Raw genomic sequence first — 15,986 nt, forward strand, 5'->3', positions numbered from 1 at the left:
GTTTACACTATTTGACACATGTTCACTTCAATGTTAATTGAAAAACACATTTGAAACGTCAAATAAACTTAAAAAATATTGTTTTAAAAGACTAAATTCACTCATTTATAAATATAAGTGATTAGGTTGGTTCAAGACTTCCAAAATGAACTAATTCAAATTTTCATTAAAAATTGAAGGATTAAAAACATATTTAACTCAATATTAAAATCTAAAACACATGGTTCTAACAATTAAAAGCGTTGGCATATCTTTTCGATACATTTATTAAAGAAATCGCTGTGATGGATAAATGAGAAAGACATTATAAAATGTTAGTATAAAAAATTTTTACACTATCACCTAGTCACAAAATGTTATGCAGTTTATATCTATTATTTTTTACAATAATTACCTTCAAAGTCGTTTAACAAATTATTTATGATTAAATAAAAAATTTAAATTATTTTATATTATTATTAAAGTAAATTTAAATATATATTTTTCAATTTCAATAATAAGAATATAAGATTTGTTGTCTTTCAAGCTAAAACCCATAAGAATAGTTCATGATTTTAGGATAGTCAATCCTTACACTTACATTGTAGTATTCAAATGATGACATGTTATATCAAACATTAAAAAAACATTGTGTTTTGAAGTTTGTAACTTGTTAAAAGAGAATCGTTCTCACTTATATTAATTATACTGAGACTAACACTCCTTGATTAATGTAGTTAATGATGACATGAAAGTAAAAAACATAACAATTTTATTATTCAACATTATTTCAATCAATGCAATAAAAGTCACTTTTCGTTTAACACAATATCATTTTATATTGACCATAATTTTTCATGTTTGGAAATGTTAAAATAATTGAGTAAGATCACTAGAAAAATTATCAATCTCGTCACCTAATTACTGAAAAATCAAATAACAAATACCCTGTCCAATTAATGAAACAGAAACTCAATTAAAAAACTAAAAATATTCAAATTTATGATCTCCATAAAAACTCAATTAAAAATATTCAAATTTATGAAGAACTTATAACTTAATTAAGTCAAACTAAAAATAAAGATTTTAAATATTATAAGATGATTTTTTAAGCACTAAAATTAAAATCAACACATTATACACCAATTAAAAACCAAATTTAAATCTTAAATTACATTGTATTCACTAAAATGTTACACAGGGTTGGAGAAACATGCAGTAGAGGAGGAGTCTGATTATATGTATTCATTTATTTATATACACATATGTAAGGAATAAAGTGTGAACACAACATATACATGTTTTGCTTAGATGTTTATGTACCATCAGCAGTGTTGGAAATGTAATTGATTTGTGTTCATAATGAAAAAACAAGTTATACTAATCATGTGTTTGTTAATTTTTCTTATTTTTTTCATGAATTTTTTACTTTTACGTTTCCTTATATTTGGAAGAGTGAAAATGTTCAGATATTGAATCATATATTTAGACCTAGTTTTCCACAATGAAGGAATGGAGGCTATAATAACTTCTCTAGATATTTCCATTTGATCATAGAACATATACAATATAATTTGACATTTTTAAATACTTTGACTACTTCAATCACTATTTAAACTCTATGACATCTCAGTTTCACGATCTTTTTACAATCTTTTTACAATCTTTGATCCTATGAACCGATCATAAAACTAATTTTTAAGTCCTTAATCTTTGATTCTATGAACCAATTTTATAATTGATATTTAATCTGAAGCTTGGACACGTTTAATGATTTTTGTTGCCTTGTTTTCTTTCCCACGTTATTTTGAACTAAAATGGTACGACTTCAAATGTGCTAAACTGAAATCCCACACAATTTTTGATGAAAAGTGCACTAATGTTGTAATTACGGTTTGAAATTACCCTAACATGGTAAAAAAAACCTAAGACATTTCCTTTCACATGATTCTTGGTAGGTGTTTGCTTCATGCATCCCCTTATTTGTTACTTGCACCCCATGAGTTTTGAAATAACCGTTTTACCCTCTTGAACTTATGTTTGGAATGATCTTCTCCTTTCCCACAATGTTATTCCACTGTTGATTTTTCACTGGGGCTTGGAAGAAAAAGAAGTTCGACAATGAGTGGTGTTGATGATGTTTTGAAGTAATGATGTAACTTGTCAGGAAAGGGATCCGATCGGAGCCAAGGAGGGAACCAACCCAGGACCGCCAGCACAACAAGGAAAGGGGCTCCGAGAAGTAAGCACCTCATCAGGGAAGATTCAATAGAATTATCTGGTGCTTGAATGCATATGATGTTGTTTTATGCCGAACTTTATGTTTTATGTTTTATTTGTTGTTGATTTATGATTCTGTGTGAGTTGTTGCTCGAGTGCTTGAAAGCATAATCCCACGGTCACCCTCATTAATAACGCTCATCAAACTTCCCACACTCAACACCAACACTTTCATCACCCTTCAACCTCCGACACCAACCACGACTCAACCAATACAGCTTCATATTCTGCATTCTTCTCCGCCAATAAAACACTCCAGACCGTGAATGGGTGAGTGTTGGCTCACGCAGAGGAAGAAGAACCCCTAGGGTTTTACGTTCTAGGAGTTATTCTGGCGTTGGGCTTAAATCTGGTTCTATCAACTTCGTGCACTAGGCCATGTTTTGTTTCCTTCGTGCACCCCCAATGTTTGTTTATCTCGTACTTCTCCTGTGTTTGTTGTGATTGGGCTGTTTTCTATTTTTGAGTTTTCTCATTGCACCCCTAAATTTATTGTATACACTTTTCTTCCTTACTCATTGCACCCCACTCACTACATCATAGAACTAATCTCTAAGCCTTTAAACCGAAGCTTGGACACGCCTAATGACTTTTGTTGGCTGTTTTGTTTTCCATGTTATTTTGAAATAATGTTCTTCAAGCTCCTGGTTAAGTTGAAGAATGACGTGGTTTTGTGAAATAGAATTATTATGGAATTATGATTTCAGAAATGTGTAGTATAACTAGGTTGCCCCACAATTCATGAGAATGATTTCTTGATTTTACTTCTATTTTTCCATCAAAGCATTCTTTTAGAACAAGACTTGTAGACTGTTACATGTCTGTGGTTGTTATAAAATAAAATACTTGTTCATTTTTCTTGCTTGCCTTTAAGCATGCTGATTGACTTTAAGCCATGCACTGTGATGTTGTTGTTCACTAAAATATTAATAAATTTAATGATAAAATTTTAAGAAACAGTATACTTTCAATGGTAGCAAGTTTTTATTTTAACCTTTAAAAGTGGTGTTATTCGGTTGCAGAACTTAACTCACAGTCCAGTTTTTTCTCTCAAATAAAGCAAGATAGTGATGCCGGGGAGAGGGACTCAATGCTCCCTTTGAACCAAACTCACGGGATTGTTTCCCGTGGGTATCTTTCGTATATGTACTCCCTCTACCCCTCCACGTTGCTCCAGAAAGTTAGAGAGAAAGAGCAACAAAGTAATAATAATATTGCAGTTTATTTTTGTAGGATAATACTAACAACATAACATAGAGAGAGAGTGAGAGTTGTTGGAGTGTGGAAGGGAATTCAGCTGTCTTTTTTTTTTTTTTTTTCATTCAAGATCAGGTAAGAAGGTGTTGTCTTGGGTCTTGGAGGTTTTCCCTATGATTATTGTCCCTTTTCTCATAGGATTTTACCATTGTGCTTTGTCTGTAATTCTTATCTCTTTACTCAAGGGTGAGGTTTTAAAGTTTTTAGCAACTATTTTAATGTTTTTCGTTATAGTCTCTGCTAACTTTCTCTGACCATTTTTTGTCCTCTAATGCAGTTCTTCACGAGGTCCTGTTAAAGTTTTTAGCAACTATTTTACACTTTACACTCTCTCTTCTGCACTAAACTCCACTTTCTTTGTCCCTCAACTTTTAAGACCAAGATTTTTTCATTTTGGTTTTCAGTTTTTTCTTTTACACACTGTCCCTGGTGTATTGAAACAACATTTGGCTTCACTTGGTTGTTACAGGTTGGACATGTTTGCTTTTAAATAAATGGACGTCTTTTTCGTCTTTAATTGTCAAAAGATATGGATTGTCAGTGGGGATAATTTGGTACCTGAATCTGTTATCGGTATAAACTGAGTCATACTTTTCTTTCCAGAGTTATAGCTTCATAGGTTGAATATTCACGTCTTTGATCAGAATCAGAATTTTGGTCCTTGCTTACTAATTGCATGTATGCACTTGTGGAATTTGTAGTTCTTACTGATTGGAAAAGGCTTGGTTGTTGAGGTTTGTGATTTTTGTCTAAGACACTTTGAAATTACAGATCTTGGAGGCAAAGACAGAGATTTGAGCATTAGAGATCGTAGAACAACCTAGACCTAAGAGAGCAGACAAGCAGGTAAGTGATCACTGTTCTTCATCTATATTTTCTTAATTCTTATTTACATAATTTTTCTTTTTAGCATTATTTTTACATGATCGAGTACATACTTGTTACGTGTTTTTTAGAAAATAAAGCAAATATCAAGTTCCACAAAATTTATCTTTAAAATTTGATTTCTTGATAGCGATACTTGCTTGATATTTTATTTCTCTCCAATTTGAAAATAGATTATTCTTTAATATTGTTGTAATAAAAAATATGAAGAGTAACCTATATTAATCTAATTCCATGGATTTTTAGAAAATAATCAATAGCATTTTTTCACTGGACAACATTAAACAAGGAAATTTGGTTCTTATTGTCATTGTTTTGTTCACGTGGTTTGATAGCCATAGGTTTCCTAAAAGGCACAAGTTCAACAACTCTATTAGTAAATTACGGGTAAAACCCGACACCCATTGCTCGATTGCACGGCTTCGAATCGTGGGCGCACATAACGGTGAGTTGCTGCAGTGATTAGTGATTGCGAAGATGGAGAGAGAACGGTGATTGCTAAGACAGTTAATTCATTAATTTACTAATGCATATTCAACTTCGTCGTTTCGTTGATTTTCTCCGTTTACAACAGCATCGGATAGATGAAAGTGAAACTCTCTTATTTTGAATTTTGCTGCAGAGGAAATGCTTAATGGGTTAAGCCGGCGATGTTTATGCACCATTGCGCCACGCCCATGGCTTTTCGTGGGGTTGGGCAATCCTGGTGACAAGTACAAAGGAACTCGCCACAATGTACCTTTTTCCCTTTCCATTTTTCTTTTTTCTTTTTTTCGGCTTCCGCTTCTACAGCTTGTTAGTAGTTTGTTTTGGTAGTTACAAGTTTTAGTCATCTGTCTTTAACTTGCATTAGAAGTGTTCTGCAGTGTTAGGAGACATAATCAGCATCTGATTTTGCATTTTCTTGATGAATTTCCAAAATACGTTTTTGTCTAAATCAGGTCGGCTTTGAGATGATTGATGCATTTGCTGAGTCGCAGGGGATTCCTATGAACACTGGCCATTCCAAAGCCATTTTCGGAAAAGGTTTGTCTGCTGCCTTGCTTAGATATTTCTATTTTCTGTTTTTCTCTCGATGTTTGTTGTATTCATGAATTTTTGCGCAAGTTGGTTTGTTGCAGGTTTTGTTGGTGAAGTTCCTGTCTTCCTTGCAAAGCCTCAGACTTACATGAATCTGAGTGGTGAATCGGTAAGGAGACTGAATGTGCTATTTTTTTTTTTTCTCTTAAGCATGTGTGGATATTTAACTTTAGATTGTGCAAGTTGTGCTGTCTATATAGCTTGTCACTTGCCACTCCCAAAAATTTATTAACCAGGAGTTCCTTTAATCGCTTAAGCTTATAGTCTACTTTGAAGGCTAGCTTTTCTAATCTGCACATTGAAATTTACTCTTATTGGTTGGCATTGTTGTGAAGTTATATGTACTATAAAAATTGTAAACAGTTAAAAGATTGAAATTATTTAAGTTTAATATTACGACAACAGGGATAGGAAAATCTTGAAATTGACAATGGCTGCTAAAAGAATAACAGTATTTTCGGCAGTTTGAGCTCTGACAGAGTGGATGGTGTTTAATTCCTTAGTTTCTTCTCATTTTGAATATTGGGTGTTTAGAAGAGCTTATACTGAGCTAATTTTAACGTGACTTGTGAATTACTTATGAGTCCCTTTAGCTTATTTCAATTAGTTTCAAGGTGAATATAAACATAATCTCTTCTTATTTTAGTATGCTTATTATATGGGCTCTTATGTTATATTAGTCTTGAATAAAAACTTATTCTTCTTATCCAAATGCACCTATAATATTTCTAGACTGTTAGAGCCTAGCATATTGAAAACTAGGAAGTTGTAGCAAGTTTTGCGGTCATGCTGGCAATCTTGAAATCAAAAGTTCCTCTTGGTGAACCATGATTATTTGATGACATATTGACATTTGTAACCTTGTAAGTTTTGAATTGAACAGAGTACTTTGATTGTCTGGTATTATATGGCAATCAAAAAGAATTTTAAATATAAGAACTGTGAATCCAAGTTAATAGTTGGAAAGCCACCTTACCTGTGATCGATCTTGGGCTAGAAAAGGTTACCTACTGAGGGGTTGACCAGAAATACCAAGTTAAACATCATAGAGTACAACCATTGGGATGTAGGTCTTATGCGGTTGAGTCTCATCGATTAGAGGTATGACTTAATAGAGTCTATTGTTAGAATAGGTAAACTTGTTTGTACATCTATGATTTAAGGCTGTTTTGTCAGGGAAGACATGTAAAAAGAAATAAACTGTTTCAGCTACAACTTGATCTCTTTTATTCCCTCAACCTTTCTGATTCATCTTTCACATTTTGCTCTTCAAGAATTGTGTCTTAACTCTTCATTATCTTGTGTTGTTTTTGCTTGCAAGAATGATGCTACGCTTCACCTAAGTTGGTTGCCTTCGCCACAAACACTTTACCTTTGCTTCTTCATTTAGTTTTGGCTTGATTTCTTATTTCTTCACCGACTGTTGCACCATTTGCTTGAGCTTAGATTATTGTTGGTCCTCTCTTTCAAGAACACCGTGGAAAGTCTGCATTTCTTTGATGCAAGTTTCCATCTCATTTCTCTTCTTGCTTTAAGGTAGTCAATCTTTCAAAGACACGGTTACCACAAGTATCTTCAAATCTTTTGATCAAATCTGTAGAAAAGGATTCCCAATTTGAATTTGGGTTCATTTGGCACCAAGAATTTCGAACCATTGCATGACCATACCCTTCATGCCCATGAGTGCATATTGCAGCTTATGGAATGAATGAATTTCTTGTACCTCAGAATTTTTCAGCCCTAGCAATCAACCAATTGGGTCTGCCCCTATAGATGCTGGCAGCTCCTCCTTGTCCAAATTTGCACTTCATCTCCAACACTGCCTGTCCCTTGAAGATCCAGCAATTTGTAAGAATTACAAAAAGAAAAGAAAGAGGGATTTTTTATTGAATAGGATGAAAAGAACAAGAAATAGGAGAACTCTCTCACCTCCAAGGTTTGCCCTTCACAAAGGATTTCTCCTTTCATAAAGTGTCAAAATTTAATCTCCAAATGAACATTTATAAATACATGCATTTATTTAACTTATTAACTCCCTAACCAGTAATATCCTACCTGTATTAACTAACTATCACTTTCTCATAATCCTAACAGGTTGATGTTTAGGTTACATACGAAATCTTATTCTTATTATCAATTTATGTCATTCATGACTCTTCATTTTACTGCAGACAGGACCACTGGCTGCTTATTATAAGCTACCTCTAAATCAGGTGCTTGTGGTTAGTTATTCTGTATCCCAGTCCATTTCTTTAAAGTATCAGTGACAGGTGTGGTATTCTTTATTTACTCATCTATTTTTGGTTGCAGTTCCATGATGACATGACCTTGCCATGTGGGGTGCTTCGTCTTTATGACAAAGGGGGTCATGGAAGCCACAAAGGGTACAATACTAAATGATAATTCTGAAGTAAAATTAATACTATCTGTTTGACATTGACCGTAAGAAATTTGTTACTAATTGAAGTACCTACTGCCCTAGAGTTATTATGGTGTTTATTATGCATCACTAGATTATGTAACTCACTAATTTCCCATCCCAATAGTTATCTATGTTGAAATTAACATGTATATATTATTGGACTCATAATCAAATTCACATCACTTCGGAAGTCGGTTCTACGTTTTGTTATAATGAAAAAATAGATGGAGTAAGCCAAATTACATAAAACTGTGGTACATCAACATTACTGTGAATGGCTGTGCAATTTCATAAAACAATTTGGATATCTTAAGAGTCCTGATTAGGTTGCATCTTGCTTTGTGTGGCAAAAAACCCATGACCTATAAACTTTTCCCTCTCGATTAGATATTGATAGGAAATCAATATAGATTGAAAAAGAAAAAAACTGATACATATGTATTGAAGGATTCCCTTGCAACCAGAGGAGGAATCCTCTGTTATAGAAAACAAATGACATGAATGGAGTGAGGTCCTTAGAAGATGCCAAATAGGAATTAGAGCAAAATAAAAATGTTAACACCCGGTGACTGAGAAATGACAAGTTCCTCTGCTCAGACTAACAACCCAACACGATGCTTCATAAATTCCCTCATTTCCTCGTCCCTTTATTTGTTCGCACATCAAACTAAAAAATCGTTCTCTTTCCGTGTTTGATTTCTGGCTTCCGCATTCTGTCCTACATGCCACCTGTACAATTTGTTATTCCTCTCTCTTCTCCTCACGGTTTCTCTCATGTCATGTTTTTCCCTTTCCTCTCATATACTACCAGGCCTCGATTCTCAGGTCCACGCTCCTTTCATTCACTTCCTTACCCCTCGATTGCATAATTGGCCTATATCATACATAGTATAGTCCTTCCTAATGGTTCATCCTTTTCATTAATTCTTTCATGCAACTTTGTTTAGTTTTTCACAATCTTGTGCTTGTTCTGCTGTAACATGTTGATAATAATGTTTTGAATGTTGCCCAATCTAATTGTTGCCTAATCAATCATTTTGCAATCCTTGTTCTCTTCCAAGTCCATTTGTTTCTCAACAACATTAACTTGCTATCCAAGTTTTCCACTTTTTTTTGTTCTGCAACATCTCCCTCAACATCTCTGCAACCACCCTCAACATCTCCACAATCAAGTTCACCTACTCCCTTTGTCCTAAGATGCTCCTCCTGACCCACCAAACGTAATGTTCATCTTGCCGGCTAACATATGTGAAGTTGAGACGAATATTAAAATGAAATTTGGGAACCAAGAGGACATCGTGAAGGACAAAATTTGGAGAAAAAATAACTATTCCAGAAATGTAAGCAGTGACAATGTCAACACGTGCCACGATTGATAGTTGGTTCCATCAAAGACAGGAGTAATAGACACAGAGGAAGGACCATCACTAGGATGGATGAAATAAGGACTGGAAGGGTTGAGCGATGGATCGTCTTTCTTTGGACTGGAGGGTGGAGGGAGTTGTTGAAGATAGGGGAGGACAGCAGGCAGAGCTCCAGGAAGGAGCTCTGATACCATAAAACAAATAAGAACGAGGGAGAAGATATTTGGAATACTGAGGTAATGATTTGGAATTCAAGTCACATTTCAGCCAAAATACAACGTTATATACACGTTTTTGCCTAACCAATTTACATCTCATACTATTCTACAATCTTCTCCAGGGTTATAACAGAAAAAGGTTACATACAGAGATATTTACAAGAATTATAATGGGCCGAGGACAATTGGGCTGTATGGGTTTGGGCTATTACTTATTTACTGTGTAAGTTTGGATGTTGAGATAGCAGTTGACACTGGAAAATTTTGGTTCTGACAGTCAGGGTTGTTAGTTGTATTTACAGCTTCGTCTTTTGGTCCTTCACCTTCCTTCTTCTCACCAGCCTGCTGTAAGTTTTGTGCCCGTACCTAAATTATCAAAATTGTGTTCCAGTTCATCTGGAAAATTTTCATGACCTTTATTGTTGCTATCCATTTGGTTTCTGAAACTATGGAAGTGTCTTCTTTGTCCAATTAAAGTATTTTAGAAACTAATGACTGCAAGGTTAGATTGTTTCAATTCTATTCCTGATTTGTGTTTTGATATCCAAGCTTCAATGCACCCATGAGGAGTTATCCTCGACACCAGTTGTGGTTATTTGGAATCTAAATGGTAGGAAAATGCATATCAGTGAGAAAATATTTTATATCAAGAACTTTGTTACTCGAAAAAACTTCTATCCGCTCTAAACTAGTGGCTGACTAACTTTCCGTAAACAAACAGTCTATTAGTACTTTGTATGGAAACCTAATCACATAGTTTTTCTTCATCATTCATAGTGGATATATAGCTTCACCATTGTTAATTACATTTTGACTTCTCAATGGGCCATATGTTGTCATATCTGTAATAGTTCATGGTTTTCGGTAAAAAGGAAAATAGTTTTTTGGCGAAGCTGAAATAAAGGTGTTTATAATTCAATAATATTGTTTAAAGGATAAGTGGTGATGGAAATTGAGTTCATGAAACCTTCTCAGCTCTGATTTTTTCTTGTTGAGTGCTTCTTGACTCAAGTAATGCTACTCATCCTACTTCCTCCTTGCTTCTAACCGACAGACTAAGGAGTGTGATCTATCACTTCAGAGGAAATAGAGAATTTCCCAGACTGAGAATAGGTTGGTGCTTTTCTTGCAAATCTTTTATTGTTTCCCTAGTTCAGTTTATTGCTGTCATTTTTATTTTCAATTTGCTTTGTCATAGGAATTGGAAGTCCTCCTGGGCAAATGGATCCTAAAGCATTTTTGCTTCAAAAGTTTAATTTAACAGCTAGACAACGAGTAAGTTCTTCCTTAACTGCTAAATACACTTTTGGTTTCTCATGTAATGAACGTTTCAGTTTGGTTCTCATGGTTCAAATTGCAATGGTGCACCTCATGTTTTGTATGAAGTACGTAACTTGAATCCAATTATCAATGTCAATGTCATAAAAACGTGCTAATAGTTTTATAATACACCATAGGGTGGCTTTATAAAAATGAGTGTACTGATCCTGAAAGTTTTAGAGCAAAAGTTTTATAAGAGAGCCATAGTTGTTAAAACCATGTGATATGTGTAGAGGCAGTAGAGCACTACCCTGGGTGACATTACCCCATTTATATACTAAAGCAAATTTCTTGTGGTAAGCTTGTGGAAATTGCTTTTGCATATTTTTCACATCGTAGTATATGCACTGATTAAAACGGGCCAAGTTACAAAAATCTTCATCTCAATGTATCTGGCTTTTCTCGTTGAACAGATTGACGAGGCTTTGCAAGAGGGAGTTGATGCCTTGAAGCTCCTTTTATCTAAAGGTTTTACAGAGAGTGCAAAAAGATTCAACAAAGAACAAAAGTATAAGCACTTGAGAGTGCAAAACTTACCAGTTTGAAAGGATTTCCTTTTTCTCTTTAGGTTTCAATACATGTGTACAACTTAGTGATTGAAAATTGCCAGAATTTTGTAACATTCCACATAATATATGTGTATAAATCTTTCTATGTTGATTTGCTTTAATTTGGATATTGTCTCTGTGATGTGCAAAGTGAAAAGTTTACTACACTGGTGGGATAACTTAAAACGTATTAAAGTATTGCCACATTGTTATTCAACACGTTCATTTTGTTAATCGTAATCTTAGACGCGCTATTAACCATGGAGTAGGTAGGGAAATTTGACATAAACAGGTCAAATTATTTTTTGTTGAAAAGTTATTAAGACATCTTCCATACATTAGTTTATATATATACCTTAACTCTAGCTTGGAAAAAAAAATGATTTTGTTATTAAGATCGAAAAGGTTCATCTAAACTCGTTAAAAAAATAATTTTTCAAACTTCAACAATATTGGACTTGGTTGCAACTAGAAAATTGCAGATTAGGAACCTAACTTCTACTTCCTGTCCACTACCTACGTATGTGGCTTGATATACAGGTTAGTTAGAAGGTACAAATACTTGGATAAGAACAAGAAAAAAAATTAAGAGGATTGAACCTCTATCATAATAATCAATAAGACTTGAGTTTTAAAGTGTTGAATAATTTGGTTGGTAAACCATCACGAGTCATGTTACTTGATTTATGAATTATCTTTTAACTAATTTCTTCTGATTCTTTTATCTTGACTTTTCGGGAGTTAACACCCTTTGATATTAAGTTCATGTTTACACATTTGATTTGATGTTTTCCATAGCTAATTTAATTTTAAAAAAGCCATAAATTATACGGCTAAATATTAATCGAATTTATCATGTGAAATAAAAAAAAAAGTGTTCAATCACGTTAATTTTTTCAAAATTGAACCTTGCATCGATCCAACAGGTTTCATTTCATACGCTCCATGTTTTGATTATCACACAACACAACATTATGGGCCGAATACGACAGTAAAGGATTTACAGTAGCAGCCAGCTGTTCTGAGATCCAACCATGTCGATTCTGAAATTTTCAGAAACAGGTTTTCAACAATGTGCCGAGTAGAAAAATTTGCATGTGCTCCATCCATCCACGTCCCAAAGGGACCTTATAAACAAAATAATTGACAGATTTGATTTTCCGTAGTACCATATGCTTCCCTTGTACCATATTCACACTTCATATTTAATGTATTTATGTTTTAGGAATGCTTCATTTATGATCAACCAAAATAAATGAAAAAACCCACTATTCTTTTCTTTATTTACTTTCAAAACAAGTAGATGGCATTACATGTTCTCTGAGATACACCATGCTCATTCTTAGCCCTTTTCTACTTTTTCTTCTCTTTCAAAATTTACGCTGTTTGATTTATTCAACACGTCTATTTTCAACAGCTACATTATCATTTTCACAAAACACTTTTTGTATTCAGCTATAAAAACAGTGAAAAGGTCACAGTAATCGAAAAGGGGCAAAAACAAGCATTTTGGTGTTCCATGAAGTGTTTAGTACTAAGACAAAGCATTGTAACAGTTCAAACACTACTATTTGACTGTGATTCGATCTAATTTTTTTTCATAGAATAATTAATGTCACCTACAATATTTATGATCCATGAAGGGGGAAAAATATTAATTTTGATTGAAACAACTAACTTTATGGAGTGATTGTATAATAAAGGTGTATGTATATGTTGATGCAGGCCATGCAATTATGAAAGCTTAATTAATGTAATGGGTAGTGTTATCTGATACCAAATTGGAAATGGTACAATTGGTAGGTGGATTGTGCATGAATCATATATGCATGCCAGCTTGTTCATTTGGTGGTGTCCTTTTATTCATATAGTTGACCCTATCTTCTCTTCTCATCACTTCTTCTCACACTCTTTACCCTTTGCCTACACCTTCTCATTTTCCAACAACCTTTTCCCAGATCTAGGATTAAACTAATGTTTCACTTTGGTCAAATTTCATTGTTCTTTGCTTTCAAATACCTCTTTACTACAACCAAAGCCATGGCATGGAACACATGCTGCCTGCATTATTAATCTAATCACCAAGTTATTTCTACAGCTATAGCTTAGTTGATCACCTAACTATTTCTTAATATATTATTACAAAATATCATTAAGAAATAAACTTTAAACCTAACTCAATCCTACAAAACCAGCGTGTAAAGTAAGGTTTTACATCCATTTTTATACTATAAAACTGTCTGATCTCTAAATGATACGTGATCTTCAACGTATATACAGAGAGCAATGAGTATGTAACTGGGGATTGCTTGAGGCAGTGGTTAATTATGGTTAGAAATACACACATCATTGGAGAATTATTGAGGGACATATAATTGGTTCATCATTTATTTAATCCAACCACTGACATAGTGACATGTTTGTGTTTGTTTTAGCTGTAGGTGTTTGCAAAATCATATAACCTGCTCCTTAATTTCATATTTCGCCTACACCACGCATGCATGCTGTGTGCTGCATAATTAAATCCATATATGCTACATTTTCTCCTTCCTTTCTGACGTTAACTCTAATTAATTAAAACTATAATCTGCTTAAGCAATCATTAATCATCTTTCTCTTAATACCCTTTTGTGTCACATGCATATGTTCTGTTCCTCTCCCACACACACACACACAGAAATTCCATACATAAAACCAAGTACACACAAATACACAGTACTGTTGCAATTTGCAATCTGCATATTAATTAGCCTAATTAATACCAATAAATAGCAAGTAGCTAGCATCACATGTTGACTTTCACATGCCAACCACAGTGTGAAAAATTAAAAAGAGTTGTTGAGTAAGTTCTCAAAATTAGGGTTGACCTTAAATGAACACTTGTCAACTCCACTCTGAAAGAAATGGGGCAAAAGTAGAAGAGGTTACAGAATACGTGTTTGTGCTGTGTGGTATCTGAGTGTGTCGAGTGATCGAGATCCTTATTTGTAGCTGTGACACAGAGATCAGAGCAAACAAGTCAAACATGTGTGTTTATTATACACATCTATCTCAAGCACCTTCGTGGCTGCTTCCTCCTTCATGGAAAATTTTATTCAGTTTTTTTGGTTTTGTTGTGAAGGTGCCAAAAACACACACATAATATAAAAGACCAAGTCACCGACTTCTCTCACAAGTATCATGGACCGACTATTCTTCTCAGATATGGTTTGGTGACTGCTCCAATACATATGAAGAACCTTGAAAAAACACACACACAACAAAAGTAATGGAATTCAATTCCTTCTTTGAAATTTACAGTATCTTTTGGTTTGGAGAATTCATTTGCCACCCTCAAATAGAAATTGGATTTTCTGTTGATTTTTTTTGCATTATTATCTTGTTATATTCTCAAAATATATTCATGATCACTAATTTTAAAATTATTAAAAAAATATATATTAATATAATATATTTTTAATACTTAATGGTGTATAATATAAAAAAATTAAATAAAAAATTTGAATTTCATGAAATATTACTTATAAAATCACATAATTATTATTACTCTTTTATACATTAAGAAACAAACTACATTTTCTCTTCTTTTCAAACCTGAAATATATATATATATATATATATATATATATATATATGAATTAAATATGTTATATTTTTTAAATTTGAATTTAAATTTTGAAACATTTTAAATTTTAAATTTTAAAAATAAATGGATATTTTCATTTTAATTTAGTTACTTTAATTTTTTTCCCTTGTTAAAATATGTTTAGATTGGTATTTCAGCTATAATTTATCAAAAGGTACAAACAATTCAAACACTAAACTGGATAATATTATTTGACAAGTCAAAAAAACTTTAAAAAATATATTTATTCATTCTTATATTTTGGGAATCAAATTATTTTGTATCAAAATTTGATACATGAGGTGAAAGTTTAAAATTAAAAATATATTTAACCTATATTAATACACTAAATTAAATAGTATTAGGTTTTGTATTGGTAAGATGGGGTTATGAATATTTGACGTGTTGAAGGTTGGTAAAATGAAGATTGGAAAGTGTTAAAAGGAGTAGAGATGAGAAGGAATTGTTTGGTCAAAAAAAATGAAAGAAGAGATGTTAATTTATGTACTTTTTGTTGGACTGTGTTGACAATTGACCCAAAAGTTCTTGCTTGACAAGTATAGAATATTTTGGAGGATGAGTTTTGACAAAAATGGTTTCACTCATAACAAGTGGCACCAAATTCATTAATCAAAAATGGTGCTGCCAACCACTTCACAACAACATTATCTGCTGCCTCATTTACTCCTTTCGCTACTCACTATTATGTACTGTTATTGAAAAAAAAAAAACAATATAAAATAAAGATTCATCTATTTGATGTATAAAGATTATATTTTTGTCTTCTTTTAATTTAGAATAATCTTTAGTTGACAAATATCATTTTGTTTATATCAAAGGCTGGGCACTCTTGAGAGTAATATGCAACAAAATAAGGTAATTTTATGTTATTACCTAATAATGAATATAATAAACTTATTGAGTTTACAATAATTACCGTTATAAATTACATAAACAATAATATGAGATTAAATTAGTATGTAATATCTATACTTTTATATTCTATAT

The 15,986-nt window shown here is 32.9% G+C and overlaps 1 protein-coding gene across 10 annotated transcripts; it reads left to right on the forward strand.

Annotated features, from left to right (window-relative positions):
• Positions 1-2,027: 2,027 nt before the first annotated feature.
• On the forward strand, positions 2,028-11,475 carry LOC114176092 (Peptidyl-tRNA hydrolase family protein). Of its 10 annotated transcripts, none has more exons than XM_028061009.2 (11): positions 2,028-2,221; positions 4,288-4,362; positions 4,737-4,907; positions 5,024-5,136; positions 5,343-5,427; positions 5,523-5,590; positions 7,653-7,703; positions 7,792-7,865; positions 10,540-10,598; positions 10,684-10,760; positions 11,219-11,475. In XM_028061009.2, exons 4-11 carry the CDS (start codon positions 5,029-5,031, stop codon positions 11,348-11,350), a joined length of 654 nt encoding a protein of 217 aa, XP_027916810.1. In that variant the 5' UTR covers positions 2,028-2,221; positions 4,288-4,362; positions 4,737-4,907; positions 5,024-5,028; the 3' UTR covers positions 11,351-11,475. The 10 variants fall into 10 exon arrangements, with proteins under 10 accessions (XP_027916810.1, XP_027916808.1, XP_027916807.1 ...); XM_028061007.2 differs by having other exon boundaries at positions 4,737-4,892; XM_028061006.2 differs by having other exon boundaries at positions 4,737-4,846.
• Positions 11,476-15,986: the final 4,511 nt, after the last annotated feature.

Source organism: Vigna unguiculata, chromosome 3 (assembly GCF_037176805.1).
Source record: "Vigna unguiculata cultivar grain cowpea cultivar isolate G323 ecotype 2 chromosome 3, ASM3717680v1, whole genome shotgun sequence".
Classification (NCBI taxonomy): Eukaryota; Viridiplantae; Streptophyta; class Magnoliopsida; order Fabales; family Fabaceae; genus Vigna; species Vigna unguiculata.